Raw genomic sequence first — 26461 nt, forward strand, 5'->3', positions numbered from 1 at the left:
AAAGTATAAATTTTCTAAGTTCAATATAAAACATATTTTCCTTATTTAAATATATGTGGCATTTATGTTTATTAATGTGAGATTTGTAATTTTCCCGAAGCTCTTTTTTATTCAAATGAATGTCCGCATCGCAAATTATTCAGAATGCTTAATAGTTTTGCGACATATTTGCTCTGTGGAAGAAAATACGATATACAAGATCGCCGAAACGAGACTTTCCCATTATCCAGTGAGAGAATAGACGCTGGCCTCGAAGCAACTGCAATAAGTCACGGAAAAGAGTAGTCGATGCTCCCGGAAGTAGAGTTGGCGGCGAATGAGCTAACGGATGGACACCGCGGACTATTATTTAACTCTAATTGATGATAGCTCGCAAACTGTTCCACATTGATGGTCATCGATAATCGCTAATGATTCCGATCTCTAGCGCACTGCTGAGGGGCACCGCGAAATAATCCTCTCGTTACTCTTTATCTCTATCGTACGCGTGAGCATTCGAGGCACACGCAAGTGTGCGATGATCGATATTTCGCATGAGAAGTATTGATATTCGGCATAGATATTTCTCTGTTCCTTTAACGGTATCGAATTTAGGCTTCTCACGTCTCTCACGACCTAGTTTAGAAATGTATGGGTTCATTATAATATCCAGTACAAAAGAGCAATCGCTTTCTTTTTACGTATATTTATGTTATATTATTATATTCATTTATTATTAAACTTATAACTTTTTAATAATATTTTATAATGCTTTAATTTATTAAATTTAACTTTTTTAATTTATTACAATATAAATTTAATTCTATTATGTATTCTCTAAATTTCTCGGAATGAAATCTCATTCCAAAAAAGTTAAAATACTGCTATTATTGAAAAAGAACGAAAAATTTGTAATTTTGAATAAGAATGGCAGATTTTAATTTTTTTTTTTTTTAATGAGATGATCACATTTTTGCAATGAAATATACTCAAAGAAAGAAATGAGATTTTTTCTTTTGGAATGAATCTCGCCTCTAAAAGAATGAAATTTGCCATTCTTATTCAAGAAGGGAAATTTTTCACTCTTTTTCAATAGTGGCAGTATTTTAACTCTTTTGTAGTAAGATTTCATTCTAAGAAATTTAAAGAGAATGGAAGATATTTTAAATTTTAATATGTATAGAGAAACAAACTTTTTTTTATTACTAAATTTTTTTTTACTATTAACATTAAAAAAACAAAACAAATATATTAACACGAGTAAGATATTAATACTTAAAGATATTAATACTTAGCGACACAAATCAAATATTAAAATACTTTCGAATGCCGTATGCGTGTCCGTATAGCGGCTTGCGCGTTTTATAAGTATGAGGTATGAGACGTCTTGTAACTCGCCACTCGTCGAATAGTGCAAGTAATCGGTTAATCGATAGATGGTCGCGCGATATGTCGCCATGAGAAGTGGAATTCGCATCGGGCAAACGAGATTGTTACGTTGTTTCTGCTATTTCGTGCGCGGGTGGGGAAAGGTGAATGACGTGTTACGGAGGTAGTTAACGGAAGAGTCCTCAGGGCTACGTATGTACATACGTACGTTCAGACTTAGTGATCTTTCTCTCTCACGATGAGAACGGAAAAAAAAGGATGAACGTCGGTGGTACAAACGCACCCGCGGTGATGATTAACAGCCGGGCCCAGCGCATATCTCCGGGGCCTGACCGGAGAGGGTAATCGATTAATACACGATATCGAGCCCGTGCGTCTCTCGCGGCCATTGTTTGTTGTTAATTACACTGATACATCTAATCGACAAGCGAGGATCGGACTCGACTATGATTCGGCGATTTGACCGGTCGCGGATGCGAGCACGAGCTCTCCGACCCGGTTCTCTGAGATGTAAATGTTCCTTTAATGCAGATATCGACGTCGCTGTACCGCGACGTCGAGATACCGGGCCAACGGCGGCATTGTTTGGTAACATTGTAATGTTGCACCGTTCGTTTATCTGTGGCCGGCATCGAATCCGGCATTCTAATTAATACAAGTCGACGCGTCACGGCGACCGGTTTCATTACGGACACGGTACGAAGCTGAGAGTCCGCGTTATGACATTTATATGCGAACATATACTTCGTACTAATACAACGTGTGCCAATTTAATCAGACAGTTCGTTAATTTTTTTTTAATTAGACCAAGAATTATTATAGTCATGAGAATCTTGTAGATTACATTGAGATTATTGACATTATTAATTAATTTAATCCACTATATATATATATATATATATATATACACCTTATAAAAAGTTTTTCGCGATTTGAATATAAAATTTCTACAGGAAATTATGTTTTTATAAAAATGACAAATATATTGTATTATTTGTCTGATCAGATATAAATACGTAAACATGATTATCATACATGTATTTAATATGTCAAATTTTTCATAATATTTAATAAATGTACCTTTATACATAGTTGATATAATCCAGTTTTTATGTTATAAAAGACCAAAAAAGAATAGTAAATTGCGTAAAATATATTAACGCATATTAAACAATATTAATATTCTCGAGTGTACGAAAGTATAATAATATATTAGTTATATATGCACTCAAAGAAAAGATTGCTTCGATTTAAAGAAATTTTCTTTGCTATATGATTAAAGAAAAAATTTCTTTGATTTGCGAACAAATTTCTTTGATTTAAACATTATCTTTTAAAATCAAATAAAATTTCTTTAAATCAAATAAATTTTATTTGATTTTAAAAAATAATGTTTAAATCAAAGAAATTTTTTCTTTAATCATATAGCAAAGAAAATTTCTTTAAAGCAACCTTTTCTCTGGGCATGTTTAAATGAAAATATTGATGAAGGCTATTGTCGATAATGTACAGAAGTTATTATTGATAAATGTTTAGATTGATAACATACATGCTGTTGATAAAACTCAATCAGTTAAGTTTAGTATTGCTGAAATAGTGCTGCTGGAAATACTCTCGGCAGTGACTTTATCTTCGAACTTATGATTTCGAATCAATGGAAAAAAATGATTTCATTCAATTGTTGAATGAATGCATTAGTAAGTAAAGCCACGTATGTTTTTTGCATATATTTGTTGTATAATTAACTTTTCTCTTATTGCTATTTTCTTGTCGATTTATCACAAAAATTATTAATACGTATGTGTAAAATTTAATTTAATTGTCAAATCGCATATGATTGTATAATATTGTGATTTTATGTATAAAATATTATAGATAGTGTCCTACAAAGTATACGCGAAAAAAGAAACAATCATAGTCGAATTAACAAGATATGTTTAATTAAGTAAATTTTGGTAGAAGTAAACTCTCCCTCTCTCTCTGAATTTCCTTGTTATTAAAATCAAATATTTTAGTATGCAACCAGAACATTTAGATGTGATATCGGTTAGACTTGGTTAGTCTGTATATATCAACCGAAAGTTATTATTTTCATTAGAATGCACGCGACCAATATGTGTAGTTACAGTAATCAAAATATTTTAATCAAAATTATGAATCCTTTATATATATCCCCAAATAATAGTCTGGTTATTATATACGTATTTCAGATTAATTCAATCATATTTTCATAAAGCACAATGAATTCATTTTAACATCCGGTTCGTCTCCCACCTGCTCGAAGTTAGTTGTTAAATCGCCGGTTAATTGCGCGCGGCCGTTCGCAAGAACGAGCCATGTTTCGCCGATGATGCGTGGCCGGGTTCCAAGTGTCGCGTTAATTACTGAACGTTAGGCAAGCTCCTCCCTCCCGACACGTATAGGTAGATGGATGGATTACTTAACACTTGTCACGCCTCGCTAATTAACATTCAGTCATCTCCCTCTCGGAAGTGCTTCCCCTGTCCCTCCTCGCCGCAACGATGACGACGCGACAGGTGGAAAGTCGTTTAATATTTATCGACCATCGCTCCCGACCCCGTTGGCACCTTTAGGGCTCGATACACGCACCCGGCCACGGCCCCGGCCCCGGTCACAGCTCAATCAGAATTCGTGATGGCGCGCGACGCTTCATGGAAAATATTAGAATACGACGTCGTGATCGCCGATTAACGACGGATAAATGGACGGGTGCGGAGTATTTTTTTTTCTTTCTTTCTTTTCTCATTCGCGACTGTCAATGATGCAGGGTATCGACAGGTTCTACGGAATTTCAGATGCAGGACGTTTCGTCCCATTGAATGTAATCTGCGCATTCGATCGCGACCGGGTGTCGTCGGAGATGTGCACATTGTTGAATGCAGGCGTGCGTATATATGATAACTAATGAAACTTAACACATTCAATGCCGTGGCATTGCTTAGCTGACTCTAATATTGACGATGAGATTCTTGGAAGACCGTCACGAGAGATGTTTTATTGGTTGGAATTTTTGTTGGCTGCTTATCTGGATGAGAAACGCGCATGGTCGATGCAGATGAGGCAAATCGAGTGCATCTTATTTTAGCAAATAAGTGTGTGCGTGTAAATGCAATACTATCGTACCCATCAAGAACGTCTATTAGTATAAAGATAATAACAGTAAATTATTTCCAAGTTCTCCATCTATTAGATCGCAAGTTATCTTAATTCCATTGCTGACTTAATTCAGTGCAATTTTGCTTGTAATTAAAGTTACGAGAAAAATGTTTCAATCAAATAAGTAAGGAAAAGATCAATGTGGTCGAGGCTCTTAGTGTTCAATAATATTTTTATATGTAAATTATAAATACATTTTTTAAGGTTTTAGACTTTTTTGGTTTCTTATGTTTTGATTAACTTGTGATTAAATTTAACCTGATAATTAAAAAATTATTTGTAGTGAGTAACTTTTACAGTTACCACAAAATCAGTAGTTTTATGATTAATCATAGCTAGAGAAACAATTTTTAAATTATTATCAAGTTAAGAGAGGTTAAAATTAAACCACAAGTTAACCAGAAAATGGAAAACCACGCCTCAGTTATGTAAACTGCGCACTGCTTACTGCCGACTTGAAACGCAATCCTAAACTGAGACTAAAATAATATCACAATTAAATTGTGATCGAAAAATGTTTTGAATATATACCATTTTTTTTTATGTAATAAAATGGATTTAACAATGTAACAATTTCCATGTTAAGATGCGAAAATTGTGCATATAGAGAAATCGCATTTCCATAAAATAATGATAGTTCGGTCACACGTTACTAAATTTGCTTGTAGAGTTGAGAGGTTAATTAACAAACTTGAGCAACATTTGATATGGTCAATGTTTGAATGGTTGACAGCCTGGGAAGACCGTGTCCCATTGGCGCTAATGTTGAGGCTAATGACTGTAGAAGTCGATGTCATAATTGAGAGGAAAAAAGATAATGCTGGTGTATCCTACATGAAGAACGACATTAGAAGAACGGTTATGACATAATTACGCAAATACATCGTCTCATTTCACGCGTCATTCATTTACTTTATCCTTTACTTCGGCCGGAAATTAATGGTTACACGTTTATGATTTTATAATCAAATATATTTAAAATATAATGACAATAGAATTGGCACACCTGCTAAGTTAGAATTCAATTTTCGTAATTCTTTTGTAAATTCTCCTTTCCTATAATTCCACTGTACAAACAAATTTGTCCGTCTAGTTATCTAGTTAGATGAAGTCTATCATTTACTCATAATGATAACTAGGCGCAGAAAAACTTGTTTATATGGAATTAGGAAAGGAGTTATTTAGCTTGCCATTGAGTTTACAAAATAATTATGAAAAGCGGATTCAGAGGATGACATAGTGGGAGATTTCAATGATCCCGATCGATCACGGTACGTACGCCACTGCGACGCGATATCTAATGAGGCTATTAACACGCTCCGCGCCGTCGAGGAAACTTGGACGAGCGTGCGTTTATGACAGCCGATGACCTACCTAGCGGCTTCCATTAGAGCCGCGTACGAGCGCCTTGAGTGAGACATTTACCGGCTCCCGCCGAGCCGATCCCTCGGCTTTAGCAGGTGCCCGGCCGCCGAGGTACCATTTAAAACTTCCTCGCTTTTACGCACTGTAGGCTGTACGCGCGACGCGTGCCTCCAGGCATCCCGATCCGATCCCGGGCTCAAGACGTACGCGACGACGCTATTAGCCAGCTTGGCGCATTAGCGGGCAATGCGCGTGAGGATTACCGACGTTACGTAAGTTCCCCATTACAGTGCGAATTATAAGCGACTCTCGGCGGCCGGTTAGAAATCACTTACGGCGATCGGTTCACGGTGGTACTCGCGGATTGGATAAATTATCGCGGGAATGTTCTCTCTGAACGTATGCAAATTATGAGCGAGAAGAAAAAAAAGATAGCCTGTTCGCTTGAATAGATCCGCCGTCGCGATTGCGTCGAGATTGCGTCGATTATATCGGGTATGAATCACGATCGCGTTGCACACACAATCGTCATGGATGAACGAGTGTGTCGATGTGCGTAGCGCTAACCTGTGTCATTGAGCGGATGAGAATTAAAAATCAACTGCAAAATTATCCGCGGAGGCTTCCTCTATGCGACGTGACGCGTGTAATTTAATACACATTGTTTCCTTCGATGTGAATTCACTCTCGACTCTCGAGGCTCCCGATATGTACGTGTGTACGTGTATTTAGCCTTGTTGACTGGACAATCCTTGCGAAATGAGATAGAGATAGAGTTATTACTCTGCCGACAGTAATAGATAATTATTCGAAATCATGACAATTGGAAACCACGATGATAGTTCCGCGTGTATCAACGCATCGTATAATAGATCATCAGGTTTACATCTATCATGAATATTATTATCGTAATGAAACAAAGCTACTATGGATAGTTTTTTTTTTCTCAGACACTAAGTAATTCCAGAATGTTATTTTCACAAGTTCTTTTTTATATCAGTTTGATTTTATCCTGTCTTACATTATATCATTTATCATACGTAATTAATAATCGCGATACACTCTCTATGGAAATACAAATTATGCGATGTTCTATCTTGATCGCAGCGGGTGACTGAGAGACCCAAAAGGCTGGCTAATATCAAATACGAATAATTAATCGCCCCACTTACGGTTGCAGAGCTATGGCTAATCAAATGCGAATGCTTTCTGTTGCAGATTCGTGCGAACCCGTTGCGGAGCGACCTTACGGTGAGTGACTCACGATCTCAATTTCCCAGAGATTACAAGACCGTACTTATGCCACGGTAAAAATCGTCGCGGAACCTTCTATTCAGTATCTTCCGTGAAAAAAATATCCTCCCTATTACGCAGTCTGTGCGCTTCGAAACGCGTTGACTCGACTCGCGCAATTCGCTTCCATTCAGTGCCTCATTCGCCGTTGATTTCATACAGCATTGCGAAACGCGATGTAACGCCGCTGGGTGCCTGTTCTCTCTCTCTCTCTCTCTCTCTCTCTCTCTCTCTCTCTCTCTCTCTCTCTCTCTCTCTCTCTCTCTCTCTCTCTCTCTCTCTTTTTACAACGCACACTGGCCCGATCGTGTACCTATGCAAACGCGTAAATTAGATCGAATTCTCGGAATAATTACTTCAAACGGAAAGTGTTGGCTAGTTTTATATCGTAGATACACCAAACCAAAGCAAAAAGCGGCTCGACTTTCAATCATAACAAGATATACTTACATTTTCATAGAAATTGTGAGAATTTGCTTGACCAATTTTTCATACATTTACATATATTATATAATGTATTAAGTTTTTTAAAATAATAATCAGCTAATTTTTATAGCCATGTTCTGATGTACATCAGTAGTGAAAATCTATAGTATGTAACGCGAATTATAGATTTTTAATAATAGCAGTGTATATTGGAACACTGCTTGTATAATAACGTTATTTGTTAGCAGATTAAAAAGCCAATTTTTAATATATTTTTTGTATCTCTTCGTGAACTTAATTCTCGACTCTACAAGACTGACGTTCTTCTCTCTTTTAGTACCTTCCTGCGTCAACACTTTCATATTCGAGTTCAATGACGGCGAATCCGACAAGCGAATCCAACGACGGTCGGAAAGACGTTTCGAAAAGCCGTTCATCTCTGGGCGTGATATCAAGTCAGGGGCTGTTAGGAGAGCATAAAAAGCCGCGTTGCATCCGGTCGCATCTCCTCTATGCCAGAAGTCGTAAAATTCAGCGTTATGCGATTCGGGGCCTGTGTTTTGTCCCCCTTTCGAGATTATGATTATCCCAGCAGTGGCGGCAGCCACCGTGGCTAATATCACGCAATAAGCACGCCGGAGCCCAAGAAAGCAACAGTCTATCCTTCTCTCTTCCTCTTTTGCCTTCTCTTGCTCTCTTTCCCGCTCTGTCTCTGCCTTTGGCTTCGTCCGTCTTCCTCTCTTAACCTTCTCTTCTTCTGTTTTCTTCCTCCGGTATATAATATGTGCCACCAAACCTGATGGTGTAAACGGTCATCCAGTGGAAACACGTGGATGGTCCAGGAGGCCATCAAACGAACCGCGTAGCTTTGCGAGAGCATTCTAACTTTCCTGAAGCGACTCCATCTTCACGGTCTATCGTACGTTTGAGAACACCGAGTCGCGGTAGTTGACTAGGTGTTGCGTTGCTAATGGTGGCGGAATGCCCTGAGGACTGTTGGATCGTTCATATCTTAGTAGGCACTGAATATTCTTTGATAACAAAACCACTTCTCTTCTATTTATTACAACTTTTCCTTTTAACTTCTCTTTAAAAGAAGAAATCTTATCTTTAGATGAAATCAAGAATTATTCACAGAGCAAAGTATTTCTTGTATTACTTGAGCGAACGTTGAAGAATTCTTGTTTCAGCGGGTAGTCGAGATATTTGAGATTTTCGGGGGTTGTCGAATCAACAGGTTTCGGTTATGAGAGTGTAAAGCGTTTTGAATCTGACCCCTCGAGGGGCATGAATCCTCGGGCGCGAATCTCGATGTAGGAGAGAAAAAAAAGGGCGAATCTTGTCCGTGGGGGGTCGTGTCAGGCGCGGTTGCTCTCCCGATCGGTGAAATTGCGCGCGTGTGTTACGCGCGCGTATGTATTAAATGGGGGTAGTCCGCCGACCCCACGCTACGGGGGTGGCTGACAGGCCGATTAGGGCAAGATGGGAGAGAAGCCGAGGGCCCCCACGGAAAACTTAAAATAACATCGCTCGATCATCCGGGTGTCTTCGCAGACAGCCGACGACGCCGTGCTCCGCCATTCAAACGTTTACCATCCCGTCACCTTCCGCTGCTTCCTGCTTTACCCTAATCTTCGCCTGTGAGTGTTCTATGTCGCGAACCAACCTGTTCTCGTTTAAATCAAGTTATATATTTACATGTTTACAACACATGTACAATAATCACCTTTCATTAAAAGGTTGCATTACATCAAAGGAAGTTAGTCATCTAGAATTAGTATTTTAAAGTCTATATAAATTACTTATAAATTCATAAATTCTGTCATTTATCTTGCAATTTATTTATGGAACAAAATTAAATATTTTGAACATTTTTATAATTAAAATACGAGTGTTCTTATTTATTTTTTATAAGTGCACAATTTATTTATGTCGATTTTAATTCTTTTATTTGAATGTGTATAGGTATATATGCGCGATAGATCTTTAATATTGTTGAGAGAAAAAATTTTAAGTGAAACTTAGATATAGCATAAGAGAAAGATATCGTCGCAAGATTTTTAAGTTGCTTTGCCAGGGAAATTTACGAAACAGTCAGAGGTTGAGCACCTCTTCGATGCTCATTACAGAGCGTCCCGCCCCCGGCGGCGGATAATCAGGGTGTATGGGGGAATGAGGGGGGCGGGGGCGGCGGGTGACCTCGCCCGGGGCCTTTACTCTCCTCTTCTTCGCCCTGCCACTTCCACGTCTCTTTACTCTGTTCTTCCTACCTGACGGAGTATGCCTTTCTCTCTCCTTCCTCCTCTCTATTCTCTTATCTCTTTTCCTCTCGACGGTATCCAAGTCCTTTCCTTTCGACGCTTTCGTCTACCAACTACCTGCGAAGGTGACGGAGCAGCAGCTCAGCTTTACGAATTGCGATCTCGCCGGTACTTTGCATTTGGTGTACATTGCTATCATCCTCATTGCTTTACCCTCTGTCGTTCCTTTTCCAAATTAAGTTCTCTAAATTTTATCTGAATGTATTTCATGGCAATGTCTGAATTATTCTATTTAATATCTTGCATGAATAACAAACAGAAATATTTATATTATTTTTTTAAAAATAATTTATAAATTTCAATCAATTTTTGATAGCATATTGGATAATCTGTAACCTAAAAATTTTACTTATAACTAACTGATACTCATTTATTTTTATATTATGAATATTATATTATGAAAATTTATATTATCACGAAATGATTTTATAAATATGATACTTGTATTAGAATATCCACGATATTGACTTCGATATTTCTGAGATAAGATTAATCAATAGCGCGAGAGAGAAAGAGAGCCACCGGCTATTTGGCTGCGAATAATAATGATTATGGGCAGGTACTCTTCGCGAACAGGAAATGGCGTTGGTGAACGTCGGTGGAGGTAGAAGGTACAGTTTTTTGATTCGTCGGTTCGCCTGGGACGACAGCAAACCGTGTGGTTGCCTTCCTTTTTTGTGCTTCATTATCTATGCAGAGACTAGTGAAGAGAGCGCGGACAGATGGGACAGAAGAGAAGGAAGGAGAAAGGTCTGGGGTCAGGATTCACAAAGAATTGAGAGTTTCGGGACACGCCGCTGAATAATTGGAATCCAAACAGGGGACTCCACTCAGTGCTCCATGCGGATTCTCAACCTGTGGATCTACTGTTATTCTTAGAAAGAATTTGTCCGCGTAAGGATTAACGTTACGGCACACGTGATAGTTTCGATGCATCGAAAAACTTGTATCGTATGAAAGAGTCTCGTAATCTGAACTCGATCTAACTTGCAAAGAGCACACGAGAACGGACCCTCTCTACAGAGGGAAATATTACGGTTCTCGTAAACGCGATCAAAGAAATTTCTTCCGCGAACACGATAATTCCACGAGTACTGGTAGGAGCTGCTCTCGTCTCTGCTCGAGCTTCTCAAAAACTGTATGCACGCTTCTCGAGCGCGTTTCCAAGAAATTTTATATAACCAACCGTCATTGCCTATTCACAGTACTTGTTCTCTCAGGTTATGTCCAGTACGCAATGTACGCTCTTTTCGCCGTTACGTATTGGAATGTGACGGTACTACGATGATGCTCAATCGCCCGTTTATCCCGTTACGAGATTTTTTCTTTCCCTCGCGAACGCATCAGCCACTGGCCTGTGTCTCAAACTCGTTCGATGGGTGTGCAAGAAAATGTTGATGCCACTCGTCTTCGAGACCCCTCACGCATCCTTTTTCTCTAAAATGGTCAAGAAGGCTCAACGGGCCGGGGAGGTAACATGCGGTCGAGATTCTGCCCCGTTTAGGGATTGACGAGATTCACCGTAAATTACTGATCTCGATGACTGGTGAAAGATGGCTTTACACATTAACTCCTTTTTTTTAAGGAAATGGAAAATCGATTAATGTTCCCAATATTTTAAAAAATAATTATTCATCATTGTGTCATTAACTCTCCATCTGCATATTATATTTTTACTTCCTCTGTCTAGCCGAAGTTTCCTTTACTGTTCTAGGTTTTCAAAAAATGTGAAAAATTTCAGGGTTAAATTTCAACATCTCTATTTACATTATCAATTTTTAACAAGATATTTTAGGAGTATATTTTAGGAGATATTTTAGTAGTAACCGGATTCCACTTTCCTTCATTTCGGAGAAATTTGAGAAAAAGCAGATTGCAGACGGAGGATTAATGAATATAATGAATTTTTTTTATCTTGAAAATAAATTAAGAATAATATTTCGCCGACCGAATCACGTTTTACATTCGAGAAGATATGTGAGGTTTGAAAACTTGCACAATAACTTGCTTCAAAATGGCCTCGTTCATAATTTCCTCGTAATTATCCCCTCTTATCTGTGCGTGCAAATTTGCATATGCGACCGCAGTTAAGCACACAGTACACGTTATTCAATCTCTCAGATAGCGGCGAAGGAATGTAAGAATTTCCGGAATCTGTTAACGAATGCATATGTGAATATGAGAGACGGCGTCATCATTCGTTTTATCGGACCTATCTTTGGGGCGAGATGTCCATTCACCTTCATCACCTCATGTCAGAAAACGCATTGTGACGTAGTTCATGGGCAACATCCAACACCTGCGGACGATGTTGGGTCTGCCCTCACTTTGCCGCGAAAACGGTGGCGCCATTCAGGCAATCCTCCCATTAAAGAATCCAGACGATCCCTCCTGAAAAAAAGGCAAAAAGGACAAGGAAAAGATGATTCGACAGCCGCATTAATTCCCACAGTAATAATTGTCTATGTCCTACGCAAATTCCTAGATTGCTGCATTTCCTGGAAACAGGCTGACAGAAGCATAGATGTACGCATCCGCGCTAATTATTTTTTCCATTTCCGCGAGAAAGAAAAAAAAGGCAGGATAAAGAAAGTGCGATTAGAGAGCTAGACGAACAGAGATGCTTTTTTTTCTTTGAATATTGTTGATGGAACGGCGTCACCGTTTTATCCGTGAACTAGCGTCCGTCCAGTTCGATAGAAGAAGCTTTATCGCGCAAAATTGACTGTTCGGAAGTGAGGGCAAAATTTTAGTTCGTTCGATCGATTCAGGATTGCACGACATTACGTATATGTCTTTCTCGAGTGTGCGAGGAAATTGAAGCTTCAACTGAATCTCACGATATACCTAGAGCGCTAATATTTAATTTAATCTTTTTTTAACGCAAATTGCACTGTATAAATTGAATTAATAATTTAATTAATAATTTCTAATACAAGAAAAGAAAGCAGCTTTCTTTAACACATTTTTCGGCTGAATCTACCGCTAGAAAAATTCCATCAGATCGAGTTTTTAAGATGCATTGAGAGAAATGTTTTGCATGATATATGACTTACAAAAGTTTTTTTACCTTTTAAAAATTTTGATAATGTGTAATGAAAATTTTTGAACTTAACTATATATTGGAGAAAATGTTTTCTCTTAATATTTTAAAAACGGACCCGATGCAAATATTTTGATGACAGATTCGGGCTCAATGTTGAAAATTATCCTAAAAACAATCTTGCATAAAACCTCATAAATTATAATATCATTATAAAATCAAGCCTATCGTCATCTTTTCCGATTATTGTTAACAATTTCATTCACATAAGATGATGTATTAGAAAGGAATAATTATCGGACAAATTTAATTTTTTTTTGGGGGGCCTAAATCGATCTAATGCGTGACTGTATCGAAGAATTCTTCATTTAGATCTATTATTCTTCATTCGATTCCGGATCGCGTTCGACTACATCGCGGCGCGGCTCTAAAAGCATTCGGATTCATGAATGAACTATGTGGCGAGCGGACGACGGCCCGACGGTAGCACTATTATTTAGCATAGCCACTTTTTCGGGTCGTCGTCGCTCTTCGCGGCGGCGCGGCGGCGGCGGCGACGTTGTCTCTTTTGTATCGTGGCGAGCCGCGAGCGATGACGCTGCAAAGACGGGCGCGTTCCGATTCCCAGTGGATCTGGAGCAGGTTCGTTTCTTCTCGAAGATCCTCCAACGTAACTAATGGACGCCACTTCGCCTCGCTAGGACACTTTATTATCGTAATTCGACTTCTATTAGCGCGCCGGCTGAAATTGTTCGCCATGTCGACGGGACTTCGCACGTCGAGTGCTTCAAAACTACGTCAGCTGTATAAATTCACACTCTGACTTATGCATTAAGTTATTTGCGTAGTCACGAGCATATGCAGAAATGTTCCTCCTGCAGGGATATATTCGAAACATACATTTCCAATCGTCTTGTATGTTTTATTATATCATGTGCTTTATATTTTAAGAGTCCCGTAATTTTACGTTTGAAATGTTTTTTATACGTTTTTATTAAACTCCATCTCACTAAGTACAAATAATGTAGCACAGCAAGCATTGCTTATAGTGAGTATTGCTCACCACGTTGGTGAAATGCTTTCTTGAACTAATTTTCCTACAGAAAAACAGTTTTATTTAAATATTTAAAAACTTAGGTAGATAAAAAAATCTGAAAATAATTTTGTTCATCATCATTCATCAAAATAACTGTATAGGACACTCAAACTATGTAGTTGTTAAAATGTCAAAACTTTTTGTAGCCTTACTCAATATATTTGAGATTCCTACATAATTATTTCGATGATTCAACAAAATTATTTTCTGATTCGTATTTAGTTACATTTTTAGATACGTCAGCAAAATCATTCTTTCTATGCATATTCCCGCTAAATAAATGAATTAAATATATGAAATACATAGATATGTATTTTGCAGTATTTGCATATTGTAAAATCGTTTTTACAATCTTTTAAACGTTCTTATTTTTTGGATGCAGGTACATCAAAAACGAATAACAAGAGAATTACTCCTGCCTATAGCTCTGGTGCACGGCGAGTCTAATCGCGGCCTGATAAAAGGCAAAGCACAAGCGAACGTCGTAGAGCTGCCCAGAAGCAATCAAGCGAACAATGACACCGACATTGGAGGCAACTTCACGCGCCGAGTCGCAATGCGGTGGACATTGTGCGTAGGATTAGCTTCCGGTCTGACCTCTCTCTCTTTGTGGGACCCAGGTGGAGTAGGGACCCAAGTACGTTGAGTCCCGTTGAGGCGCGAAAAGTGAGAGAATCGAAAAGAGTGACCGCTGCACGACGACGCGAAAGTCGTTACAGGCCCTTCAATGCACCCGGTGGACTTGCATCGGAAAGTCTCGCGGCGTTCGCGCCCGCTGTGTTTTGCCGCGTTATTGCGCCGGATGACCGTATTTACGACTTGCTGGAAGTGCCGTAAAAAAGTGAACGTGGCTTGACGGCGGCAGGCCCTCCCCGCTCACGTGAGAACTCTCGTAGGGCCTGCACTCGTGGACGCGCTTTCCCTTCTTTCTTCTTTCTGCTCCTCTCCTCTCGATCTCCTTCCTTTTACACGATCGTCACACCCGACGCCTTATTAAATTCGCAACAAAAAGTTCATCGCACCACCGCCGAGCCGAACCCTTAACTGATTCCTTCGCCGAGCTTCTACGCGACCTCCTTTCTGACCGTTTTTTTTTATCGCCCCTTTGCATCCCTTTCGCACGTTTCTTCTGCTCGACATCTTCTTCATTCTTGCCCAGTTTTTGCCACAATCATACGATACAGACACGTCTTCCTGCGGCTAAGTGCAAATATCTCGCTCATAAATTCTAATTAATTCCAGCAAATACTGAATACAACTGCCATATAACATAGATGAAAATAGAGTAAAAAAACGTATGCATATATGTTATGTAATAATTATCTATTGGGATCGATTTCTTTTACAAAACGAAAGATATTTTTGCAAGGAAAGAACGATTTTGCTGAATTATCTAAAAAATTAGTCAGCTATTCTACTTTTAGAATGAATTTTATTCTGAAGAATGAAAGTTCACTCTTTAGAGCGTGATTCTCCAAAGAATTTAGAGAGCGATCTGAAAACAATTTTGTTGAACCATCAAAATAATTAGCAGGAATTATAAGCATAATGAACAATGCTGTAAAAGGTTTGATATTCCAGAAACTAATTTTAGCGCCGAACAAAATTATTTTCAGGTCTATACTAAATTTCGAGATACTCAGCAAAATCATCTTTCCTGTGTGGACGTATTCGATATATTGAATTCTCACTGCAGATGCGTTGAAAAATTAGTTCGAGGAGGCGTTTCACCAACGTGATGAGCAATACCCACTGTGAGCGATGCTCGCCGCGCTATACTATTCGCACTTAGTGAGGTGGAGTTTATGAACATAAATTACGACGCGAACGGGGCTTTAAAGTGCTTGGTCGGCGCGGCATCGGTCGACGCCGCCGATGCCGCCGATGCCGCGGCATTGCCGACGTGTTGCGGTTTTCGGGCGATCCGATCCCGAACCGCAGAATGGTCGATTACCGGGTTCGGTCATCCGGCAAACGACTATTAATGATATTTCGTGTCGGATCTGCATGCTCCGACCTCGGCAAAGGGAGCCGACCGTACCCGAACTTTCCGTGCATTACCGGCGAGATTTTTACGCGTGTTCCGCATGTCCGAACGGAATAGCGATCGTAACGGGGAGAGGGAGTCCCTCAACATTTCGAGGCCCACGTCTCAATATAATGCGATAATAACGCAATAGAGGATTGAACCAAGGTACCTTTCGTCGCGGCATCTCTTTCCGTACGCGGGACCACCTCGTCTTCCTTCTGCCGGCATTCTCTTCTTCCGCAGAAGAATATCGCTCCACCTCCGCGCGGGTGAGAGGTGCAGAACATTTACCGACCTGCCGGCTATTTATTGAGGCAGAGATTCTCAATATATTCGAGTCGACGTTGTTCTTTGTGCCAACATATTTATTGTATTCCTAAAATGATTACATTTTCGAATACCAGTTTTTCTAACAAAAGGAAAAGAAAAAATAGGCTTTTCATCATCCTCTAACATACCTTAAATATTTATTTAATGTATAATAGAAAGTAAAAATTCTGAACGATGCTATGTCTTTTCATACAATTTTATTTTATTAAAATGAAAATAGTTTTTTGACTCTCAGAATATATAATAAATATAAACAAGGTGCCTGTACTTACTAATAAAGGAATGAACTTATTAATAAAGTTAACTGTTTCGGCTCTGGATTTGAGTGCGGAAGTTGAGGTTTTTCAAGTTTGCCATCATTCATAATCCATTCGATATATAGTTCAGATACCTTCGGTATCTTTCAGAAAGTGAGAGAAAGTAAAAGAAAGAAGGAAATAAAGAAATACAATAGATAACTATCCGCTTTTGCCTAAACTATTATTATAGGATCTCTAGTTACAATCAGTTATATATTATGTTCTTGTATTAAATTGTAATTGAACAACTTGAGAATTATCTAACGCGATTTCACATTATCGATCAGAAGACTCAAATTCATTCGCGATGGTGAAACGGCAGGTCACTTGCAGTTATGCGAAACAACGTGCCACCATATAACGAACTTTTCCGCGTGTTAGCGGTTTCTCACGGTGCCGGAGCGCGCGTACTTTAGTTTTTTTCTCGTAGCATACACTTGGACGATTCCTTTTACTTGCTCGCCGTTTAATTCGAGTACCGGTACTCCGGACACCGCGCAATAAAGCTACGCGGGAACGAGGTGGGTGGATTGCGTAATGCAGTTTTAAGTAACGATCAGATGCGATTCTCTTCGGCAGGCCTGTGCGTCACAAATGCGAAATGCAGGACCCGTCAGGATTAAAAATCGGCTTTGGCTTTAACGGCGGATCGCACGAACGCGAAGGCAGATACACAAATCAGGCCGTAAAGCCGATCAATTAAACGGCAGGCCGCCGATCTGCCGCGCATTATAACCGGTAATTATCTGTAATTAAATATTGGCCGCGGCCGCCCAACCGAACATTTCGAGGGGTGTGTTCGGATCCGTACTCATCTTCTCCGTCCTGTTGCCCACCTCATCTTCTTGCTCGATCGCCGCTTCTTTCTTTCTTCGCCCCGCTCTTTTACGCACCACCCTCGTTCCTCGCTCTTTACAAAAGGAGCACCTTGCGTCGCGACGCAAGTCGCGATTTCGGGTAAGAAAGATCGAGATGCTTTTTTTTTACGTCGCGATGAAAATATCTTTCAATCTCAATCAGCATGTCTTGTCTTCAGATAAGAAACGGAAAAATTATTATATATTTCAATTACAATAATTATATCTCTGCTTACATTAACAAACATTAACAAACATTAAACATTTTTTAATTCTAAACAAACATTATTTATGTTAATTAATGTCCGTATGGGGAAAACAAATTTGCAAACAGTCTGTTCCGACATTGTTTTAATAATTTATTCTGTAAGGAATTAATACTTTTAATTGCACATCTGATTGTAACATATCACTTGCGGTACATTAAATCCTGAGAATCGTACATTGTTATAATGTATCTATGTCAATTATATTTGATCATCCGCTCTTCTTTTATGAGAATAATTTGTGGTTTCTGTTTCGTGCGCGGATAGTCACAGCGATATATAAATAAAAGATGGCCTTCACACAAGGAAACCGTGCTCTCTGGCGCCGGAAAGCAAGTGATGCTCGCGTTTCCTTAATTGCGAGACTTCTACGAACTTGTTAAAATTACGGCGACGCTTCTCGTCAGCGGAGGAAAGATAATGATAGTGCCGAATGGCGTGTCTGAAATTTATGTGGACGCAAGAAGGTGGGTGGTTGCAGCCACCGGTAGGTAGGTAGGTAGACCAAACGTTTGTTCGTTTCTCGAGGGAACTTCTGCATCCAGACACGAAACTTCGTTCATTGATTTATTCCCTGACGTTCTGCCGAATAGAAAATTGTTTGGCCTCTAATTAAAGGACGCGGGAAAAGCGCCGACAAATGATATACGAGATATTTTTTTTTCTTCGCAACGATTGTCCTGTATTAATTAGATACAGGGAAAATGCGTAAATTAAAATATATCTTTGATGCTAATAATGTTAATTATGCTCGCTTTCGCTGGTAGGAAAAATATTCTTCTTTAGCGGGGAGACAGCCGGAGCATTCTGTCGGCGTTGGCATTCCATTTCGGAGCCGAAGTCTCCGTTTAGGCATCGCATGACGTTCGTCTATTTATCAAGCAGTATCATCATTCGCCTTTCTCTACCGCGATGCCGCCCCCTACGGCGATTTAATCTAATTTGTATCGCCCTTTGTTAATCGCGGCCGCGTCGTTAATTCGTTCGGGCCCGCAAACTGGGGCCCCATCGCCGCCCAAATAAACTACCGTACGTCCACGCTCCGTCCAGAGTCGTCATAATAAACGTAAAGGGGACAAAGGGGACAAGTATCATTTTTTTTTCTTTAAAGAAGCGGAACGCGCGGCATGGTCCGAAAGGATAATACTGAAGGGTAACATCGAGCAAGGAAATTGCAATATAAGAGGATCATCAGACGGACGATCGCTAAGCCATCATAATTATTAAAACATGTATAAATATTTTAATTCTGCAAAATTTTTATTTGTTCGTTTAACAATTAGAAAAAATATTGCAAATATTTAATTTTCTGTATTTATTTCCGGAAGGAATGGTTTCACTCAAAATATCTAAAAATGTAGCTGTACAGATCTGGAATTAAATTTTATACTAATAATTATGTAGGATGCTTGAGCTGGTTGCTGGAATATCAAAAGGACTTTTTGCTTATTATACTTTAGTGTCCTACGTAATTTTGATAGTTTTTGGACAAAATTATTTTCAGTTTCTAGCTAAATTTGCAGATATAAAATTATTCTTTCTGTGTATTGCAATCTGATTTAATTTTCTATATTTATTTATTACTACGAGCTGCCACTGAGCTTTCATCTGGGTTATATACTGAAGACTAGCACGATATGAGGGTTGCAGATTTCCAGGCACATATTAAGCAGGATTATTTATTGACTCGGCGTGCGAGCCCTTGATTTGATTTAACAAACAGCGCGCGGTAACAAATTGATAAGCGGTTGCGGTCGGCGAAGATCAGAGGCTCGGTGCCGGTAAGAGAAAGGGGTGAAGGGGGTTGTATTTCATGAAGGTTCGGGTCAGGGCCGAACGAACATATCGCGGATATAGCGCGTCTTTATCCGTCTCTTTTCCTTTCTTTCTTTCCCTTCCTCTAGTCTTCGTGAGAGGACGCCATTAGCATAGGGGGACCCCCCACGGCGAGTGCAGGGCCCGCTGGGCCCTGCACCGGTACACATTATATAGGTGAGGCTTGATATATAAACTGACTTCATTGATTTATGGATCGAACGATTCCTTTAATTATAATACGATATTTATTCAGATGAGCCGTGTGGCCGCTCGGAGTCACGCTGCTATATGATAATACGCGCTTTCTGCTATAGTTGCCGGGTTCTTACCTCCCACTATTGACTCTTTTTTACTGGATTCGTTCGACTTTTTCTCCTTCGATAATCTCTATCTTTTCTTTGCTCTATACTGCCGATAGCACGTTAACTCTATAGCAGCTGTATCAGCGAAGACCAAGGTACATAAAAGCGCGCTTAGAGCTGCGGCATGATATGTTCATAGTTAAAAATAGCGTAGATATATAGGATTTATTTATCCAAAATATCAATAACTTAATAATTTTCGAAATCTTTTAATATTGAAATTAAAATGTCGATTTTCCGTTGCTGTTGATGTATCAGCGTAAAACTCTAATAGTGTCTCTGAGGTCTTAACACAGATTGTACGTGCAAAATGTACTTTGCAATTCTGAATAAGATACATATATTAGAATGTGTGTATTTGTATATTTGTGACTACAATGGGTCCATTTCCATTGTATCGGGTCACGATTAAGACCATGCTGATTTCTAGTACTCACGTAACACTCGGAAGAAACAGTACTGTCCTCCTTACTAGACGAGTAAGAAGAATTGAAATATATTCCCTTATTACGAACGTATATATTTCGGCCGTAGTTGATATTAGAAGACAAAAATGAAAAGTCGAAACGGCGATCGGTGTGATGAGGCGATTAGCGATCTGAAGGAGTAAAGGATGGAAAGAGAAGAATGGAGAGGATGGTAGCGGGCGAGGATGAATCCGAATCGTGTTCCCACACGTGGAGGCCGGGCGTACGATCGGTTCAACTCGGTAAAACACGTGTAGATAATTACCGACATGCGGTATGAACTCGTGATATTAATCACGATTAAGCCGATTCCGAGGCGTCCTGGTGCACGCCACACGCTACGTGGATCCAGTTTCGCGAGACTCCTTTTGTTCCTTTTCTACTGCGATTTCTTGTTCTCCACCCACGCAAAGTCGATCATTACTCTTTTCTTCTGTGCATTATCATCACATTTAATTATATGTATATATGCATGAAAATTTATATACATTATTACACACAAGCGATAGTTTTTATAAAAATGATAAAATAACATATTAACGTTATAGCTGCATATATATTATTTTCCCAAATTGATATTTATAAAGTTTATTCAGATTTTATCAACGATTAATTTTATCATTTTGGTTTCGCTAATCTTTTCAATTTTTTCTTTTTTGTATTAGATATACAATTCAAAATATTGAAAGTGATAATTTATAAAATAATTTTTTATTAATCGAAAACAAGGACAGAAAATGATCAAATTGGCACCTTTGATGATTCTTGTAAAGTCACCGGCAGTTCTAGTGTTAAAGTCTATATAAATCAAAATTTTTATTATCATTTTTATTCTAAAACATGATTCATGAAATATCAAAAACTTTTAAAATTTTTCATTCATATTATTATTAGGTACACATCATTTCTAAGATTGAAAACTCGCAGTGCTTTAGGAATCATCTCTGTCACGTTTGTTTCTTGCTTACGACCCGTTCGGATTTCTCATGTGTTACCTTGACATATTTAAGATTTGCACTGCCATACTTCTGTCTTCTCATATCTCCTTTCCTTTTTTTTTGCTTCTCTACGTACACGCACGTGTGCATACGAAACCCGCGGTATAAATCAAATGCAATTCCGCGCATTCCTTCCGTGGCTAAGGATCGATTGGCATTTCGGATTGCGATACGATTCTCAGAGGATGACAATGGTAGATATTTTAATCGTAGTCTTCAAACGTGGATCATTCTATCTTTTTTTCTCCATACGTCCAATTATCTTCAAGCTAAATATACAAGTTTTCAGACATACGTTACGTAATTTATTCCCAAGAATAAAATTAAAAAAATTTTTTTAGAGTTCACCGGTTCCATGATATCCTTCTATTACTTTTTCTATTAACAATGTCCCTGGACTAGTTTGACTAAACGTACGTTCCAACAATAAAGCGTGAAGAAAGTCGGGAAGAAACGAAGGGTGAATAGGTACTTATTACGTGTGGTCACGTGTGCATAATTAGAGGCAAACCGATAACGGCTCGCAACGCTTGTCAAGCAGTTAAGTGTTACCCGAGGCCGTGGCCAGGTGGACTAATGATCTCCTGGGGCATCCTCGGCGTATCCTCGGCGCATCTTCATCCCTTCTCTCTCTTTCTCTCTCTCTCTCTCTCTCTCTTCTTCATCCTCTCCTCTCTATCTCGTCTTCTTCATCCATTCACGACGATGCGGGACGCATTATCATTGCGCTCATTGTTACCACTCCTCGCGATACGACTTCATCTCCCTGCCATGCGGCCAATGCTACTACCACTCAAGCGCCTGTCAGTACCGTCTGATTACCGTGATAATCTGCAGGAACGGCAACGGCTTTCGGCCGCGGATATGAAATCATTACTGCGCCATACAGCGTAAGATACACGCACGCTCTCGCTGGCAATTTCGATTTCGTTGGTAATTGAACCGTGGAAATTATCCAGGAGCGTTCTGTACAATCCGGCATTTCCATGTATCTCCTTCGGAGAGCAGATGCTTACATACATGTGTGTTCGACTTCATAAATTAGATTATCACTGACTATTAATTGTTTACCAGTGTTATTTGTAATCACAGCGAACGAGAAGAGTGTTAAAAAATATACTCCAATGACTTTTCGTAAATTATTCTTAACACTATATAGAAGTACCAACATTTCTTATTCACTAAAAAGACCAAGTGATTAAAATAAAAGGTGATAAAGAACCAAATACTTTTTCAGTATAAAAAAACTTATTAAAAAGCTTCGAAACATGTCAGAATTCTATCTTTTATACAAGAAATATAATATTAATCTCTAAAAAATAGAAACGGTCAATAATAACCGCTCGGTACTTCTAGTGTTAACTAGAATGCTATCGTACATAAATCTTACGTGTAAATAAGCGAGGTCATCAGCGCTAAGCTATGTCTTCAATGGTCATCAAGAGGTCCAATCTAGAGCCCTGCTAGAGAATAAGTCAAGCGGGAACAAGCTTTTAAAAATTCAATCCGTTACATATCAATTTGAATTCTTTAGTAATCAGTATTACAGCAGAGAATCTGATAAGTAGTTTCAATTTTTTGACAGTTTTGTGTACTTTATTGATAACTATTATTAGAAGATATTGAACTACATTCTTTATGTCTATTATTTTAAGATTAAATTTGATGATGTGTTATTATTATTATTTAATTATTATTATTTTTTTCTCTTAATAATTATATTATTTGTGATTGTAAAAGTCTAAATTATAAATATTTTGTCATTAAAATGTATGAAAATTTTGTATTATTATATATTATTATAATTAAGAGCCTATTTCATACATAAAATTTACTATTGTCAGTACTACGAGTATAATTAATTTATTGTTGTCAATAACAATACTGTATAATTCAATGTCGATAGCATTCTAGGATTAATTCACGCAGTCATATTTCGCGAAGAAACTCGCGAAGAAACACTTCTCGACCCTTCATTATTGCGTTCAGCGGTATCATCGACATCGTTTAACATCTCTTTGCGAAAAGAAAAAGGAAAGAAATATTAGAGAACATCGTGAGCGATTTTTAGCGTCTTCCTCTCTGTTTCCCGCCGCGCGTGAATCGCGGGGAATTAACCGAACGCACGCGATACCAGCGTGTATGCCGCGATATCGTAATCCACGCTGCAGTGCTGCAGAACCGCCGACGCAGCGTTACGTGCGTCTCGCTTCGCTCGCCGGCCGTGTTTCTTCGTCGCTTGCTCTCGGATCGCACTCGTCATGCACTTTTCGCCATTCTGCGAGTCCTAACAAGGATTCGAGTGTAGAATTGAAACCGATACCGCGTAAGATAGCTTCTTCGTGTCTCTGCCGAGCGAAACGTCTTTTAACTTTAGCATTTTTTACAAGGAATCGATCGTTGTGCTGAATTACACGAAGATGTTTATATATTATTATGTTTTCTCTATTATGTTGTTCAGATTAGTTTCATAACATCTGATATATATATATATAATTACTTTTAGATTATTTACTTGAATTAAACAATACGCGGATCGAACTATTTTGCTGAAATATGTGAAAACTGAAGTAAATAATCTGAAAATAATTTCATTGGATCATCAAAAGAATGATATTACGAAACTCGAGCATGATGAGCAATGAATTTTGATATTCTAACAAAGTTATTCTCAGATCCGTAAATTTGTAGATACTTCAGCAAAATTTTTCGTTCTTTTTAAATATGCTCACTTTATATGTAATTTATTATTCTATAAACGAGCATAAGAACGAAAACTCCATATTTTCATGTTTTCCGATTATAATAATGACGAAGAAAAAATAATGGCGAAGTCTCGAAAATAATCACGCGGGTATCGAAATGAAAGATATTGTATTAACAAGGGCGGTTGCAGCATTCTTTAGAAAGGTATACGATACTGATTGATATGTTTGCGGGGCGGTTACCACGTGGTTAGACAGTGAAGCCACTACATCCACTCTTACCTGATGATTTAAGGGCCATATATTACAAGTGGGCTCTTGGCACCACTTGTAGTACTACTCGCGCTTCGGTACCTGTATTATTGAGACGTCCTTCTGTGTGTAGGAGAGACAGAAGGGACGAAACATCAACAATATAATCTCTTTCGCGATTAAACATTAATTGTGGACATCGAGATTTTTGCTCTACACTAGAAAAAAAATTTTGTTCAGTCAACTTTAGTTAAGAAAAAATTTTATTTAATTGAATTTAACCGTAATCTGCTTAACATTGAACAGCTTAAGCAGACTACGATTGAATTCGATTAAATAAAATTTGTTGAATTAAACAAATCTGCAAACAACTAAATGTGTTTAGTTAGTTGAACAAATTTTTTTTTTTCAGTGTATTCTCTATATTCTTATTTAATAATAATGAATTCATAAGTTTTAATTCATAAGTTCTTGTAAAATTTATACGAACACGTACATAAATAAAATTACGGAATAAGATTACAAATTGTTCAAGAACAATCTTAACTTCGATAGCCTTTCGAGTTTTATAATAACAAAAACAAAATTTTCATTAAACTTGCTGTTTATATTTTATCTATTATTTATATATTAGGTGTTGGAATTAATTCGTAGCGTTTTACAAGTGATGGGAAGTACTTTCATTAATGTATTTTTTAATGCTCATGTGAAATAAATAACATTCTTTCATTAAAAACGCTACGAATTAATTCCAACACCTAATATATAGTATTTATATTTCTTAACTTGGCATTAGTATATGAATCAGTAGATTTAGATTATATTACTTCCGCAAAAACTAGATTATTTTTAACTGCAAGTCTTGATTTGCGTTTTTTGACCATGATTAAGCGTAAAGTCCGGCCAATTGCTCATTACGCGCCATCTTTGATAATGCCGCGCATAAAAGATCATTAACGTACGTCTCGTTAAATATAAGAGTGAGCGTATTAAGAATCAGAAACAGGTAATGGTTGTTATTGCAATAATGCAATTTTTCAAGCTACGAGTGCAACCATCGCCAAGCCCAACAAATTATCTCTCGGATTGTATAAAACCACCGTCATTATATACTTATATACTTAATAAATAAATAGCTGTTTTCTTATTCTAAAATTATCTCTTAAAAAAGAATATTAGTTACAATTAATTTGTATGGAAAACAAAGTATATTTATAATAAACGTATATTAAAATAAATATTATTTGTGTAAATATTACACAAATAAACTTAATACATTTGATTTGATGTATTAAGATGTAAATTGTTATTATTTATGTACTTGACTTATGTAATTAGGTACAAAGATGAATTATCTCAAATTTCACAAGGAAACAGATCTAAGGTAGCGGTGACTTTTATGATACCGAGTGAGCATTCGACGCTTTGCAATGGTGCGTGCAACATAAACGTAAAACGCTACGTAAAAGCCTCGTATTTTCTGTTGGGCAGCGATTTAAGTGCATTGTTAAAAAGTGAGAGCGATTTATTTGACGAAAATGAGGTCGCGTGACCAACGTTCGAAGACATTATCGCGACCATGACGTAGTCCAATTAAGAAGGTGCTGACTCGTTTCGCGGAAACGAATAAACAGGTAATAAAGCAGCATCATCAACTTACCTTGGCAAATAAACACGGCGGGTATGCGAGTTGGCATGCAAAGCCCAAAGAGTCGTCGAACCCCGCTGTTTTTTCGCGCAACACCGGAAAACAATAAAACTCACGCACATCTTGCATATGTTATTATATACATGCAGCAACTATATATTGATATTTTTATAATTGTTGACCTCGCATCTAATTCTAACATATTCTACATCGAAGTCTTAAAATACTAACTGACAGCGATTCAGTCGTGCAGCAGAACGCTTCAACAGATCCAATTCATGTATGATTATATCAGCTAAACCTTTCCATTTAATATTCGCTCAGTTATTTCTGAACGAAGA

The 26461-nt window shown here is 38.2% G+C and overlaps 1 protein-coding gene across 3 annotated transcripts in view; it reads left to right on the forward strand.

The window, feature by feature from the left end:
• Positions 1–26461, forward strand: part of LOC105150448 (uncharacterized) — a 141249-nt gene that overhangs the window by 23858 nt on the left and 90930 nt on the right. For all 3 annotated transcript variants that reach the window (XR_015547296.1, XM_087413051.1, XM_087413052.1), the window contains exon 2: positions 7129–7161. Coding sequence is in view for 2 of the 3 variants with exons in the window: in XM_087413051.1 (XP_087269177.1) it covers positions 7129–7161 (33 nt within the window). In the remaining variant the exon portion in view is untranslated. The remainder of the gene's footprint in view (positions 1–7128; positions 7162–26461) is intronic.

This window comes from Acromyrmex echinatior, chromosome 14 (genome assembly GCF_024713525.1).
Source record: "Acromyrmex echinatior isolate Ae372 chromosome 14, ASM2471352v2, whole genome shotgun sequence".
NCBI lineage: Eukaryota > Metazoa > Arthropoda > Insecta > Hymenoptera > Formicidae > Acromyrmex > Acromyrmex echinatior.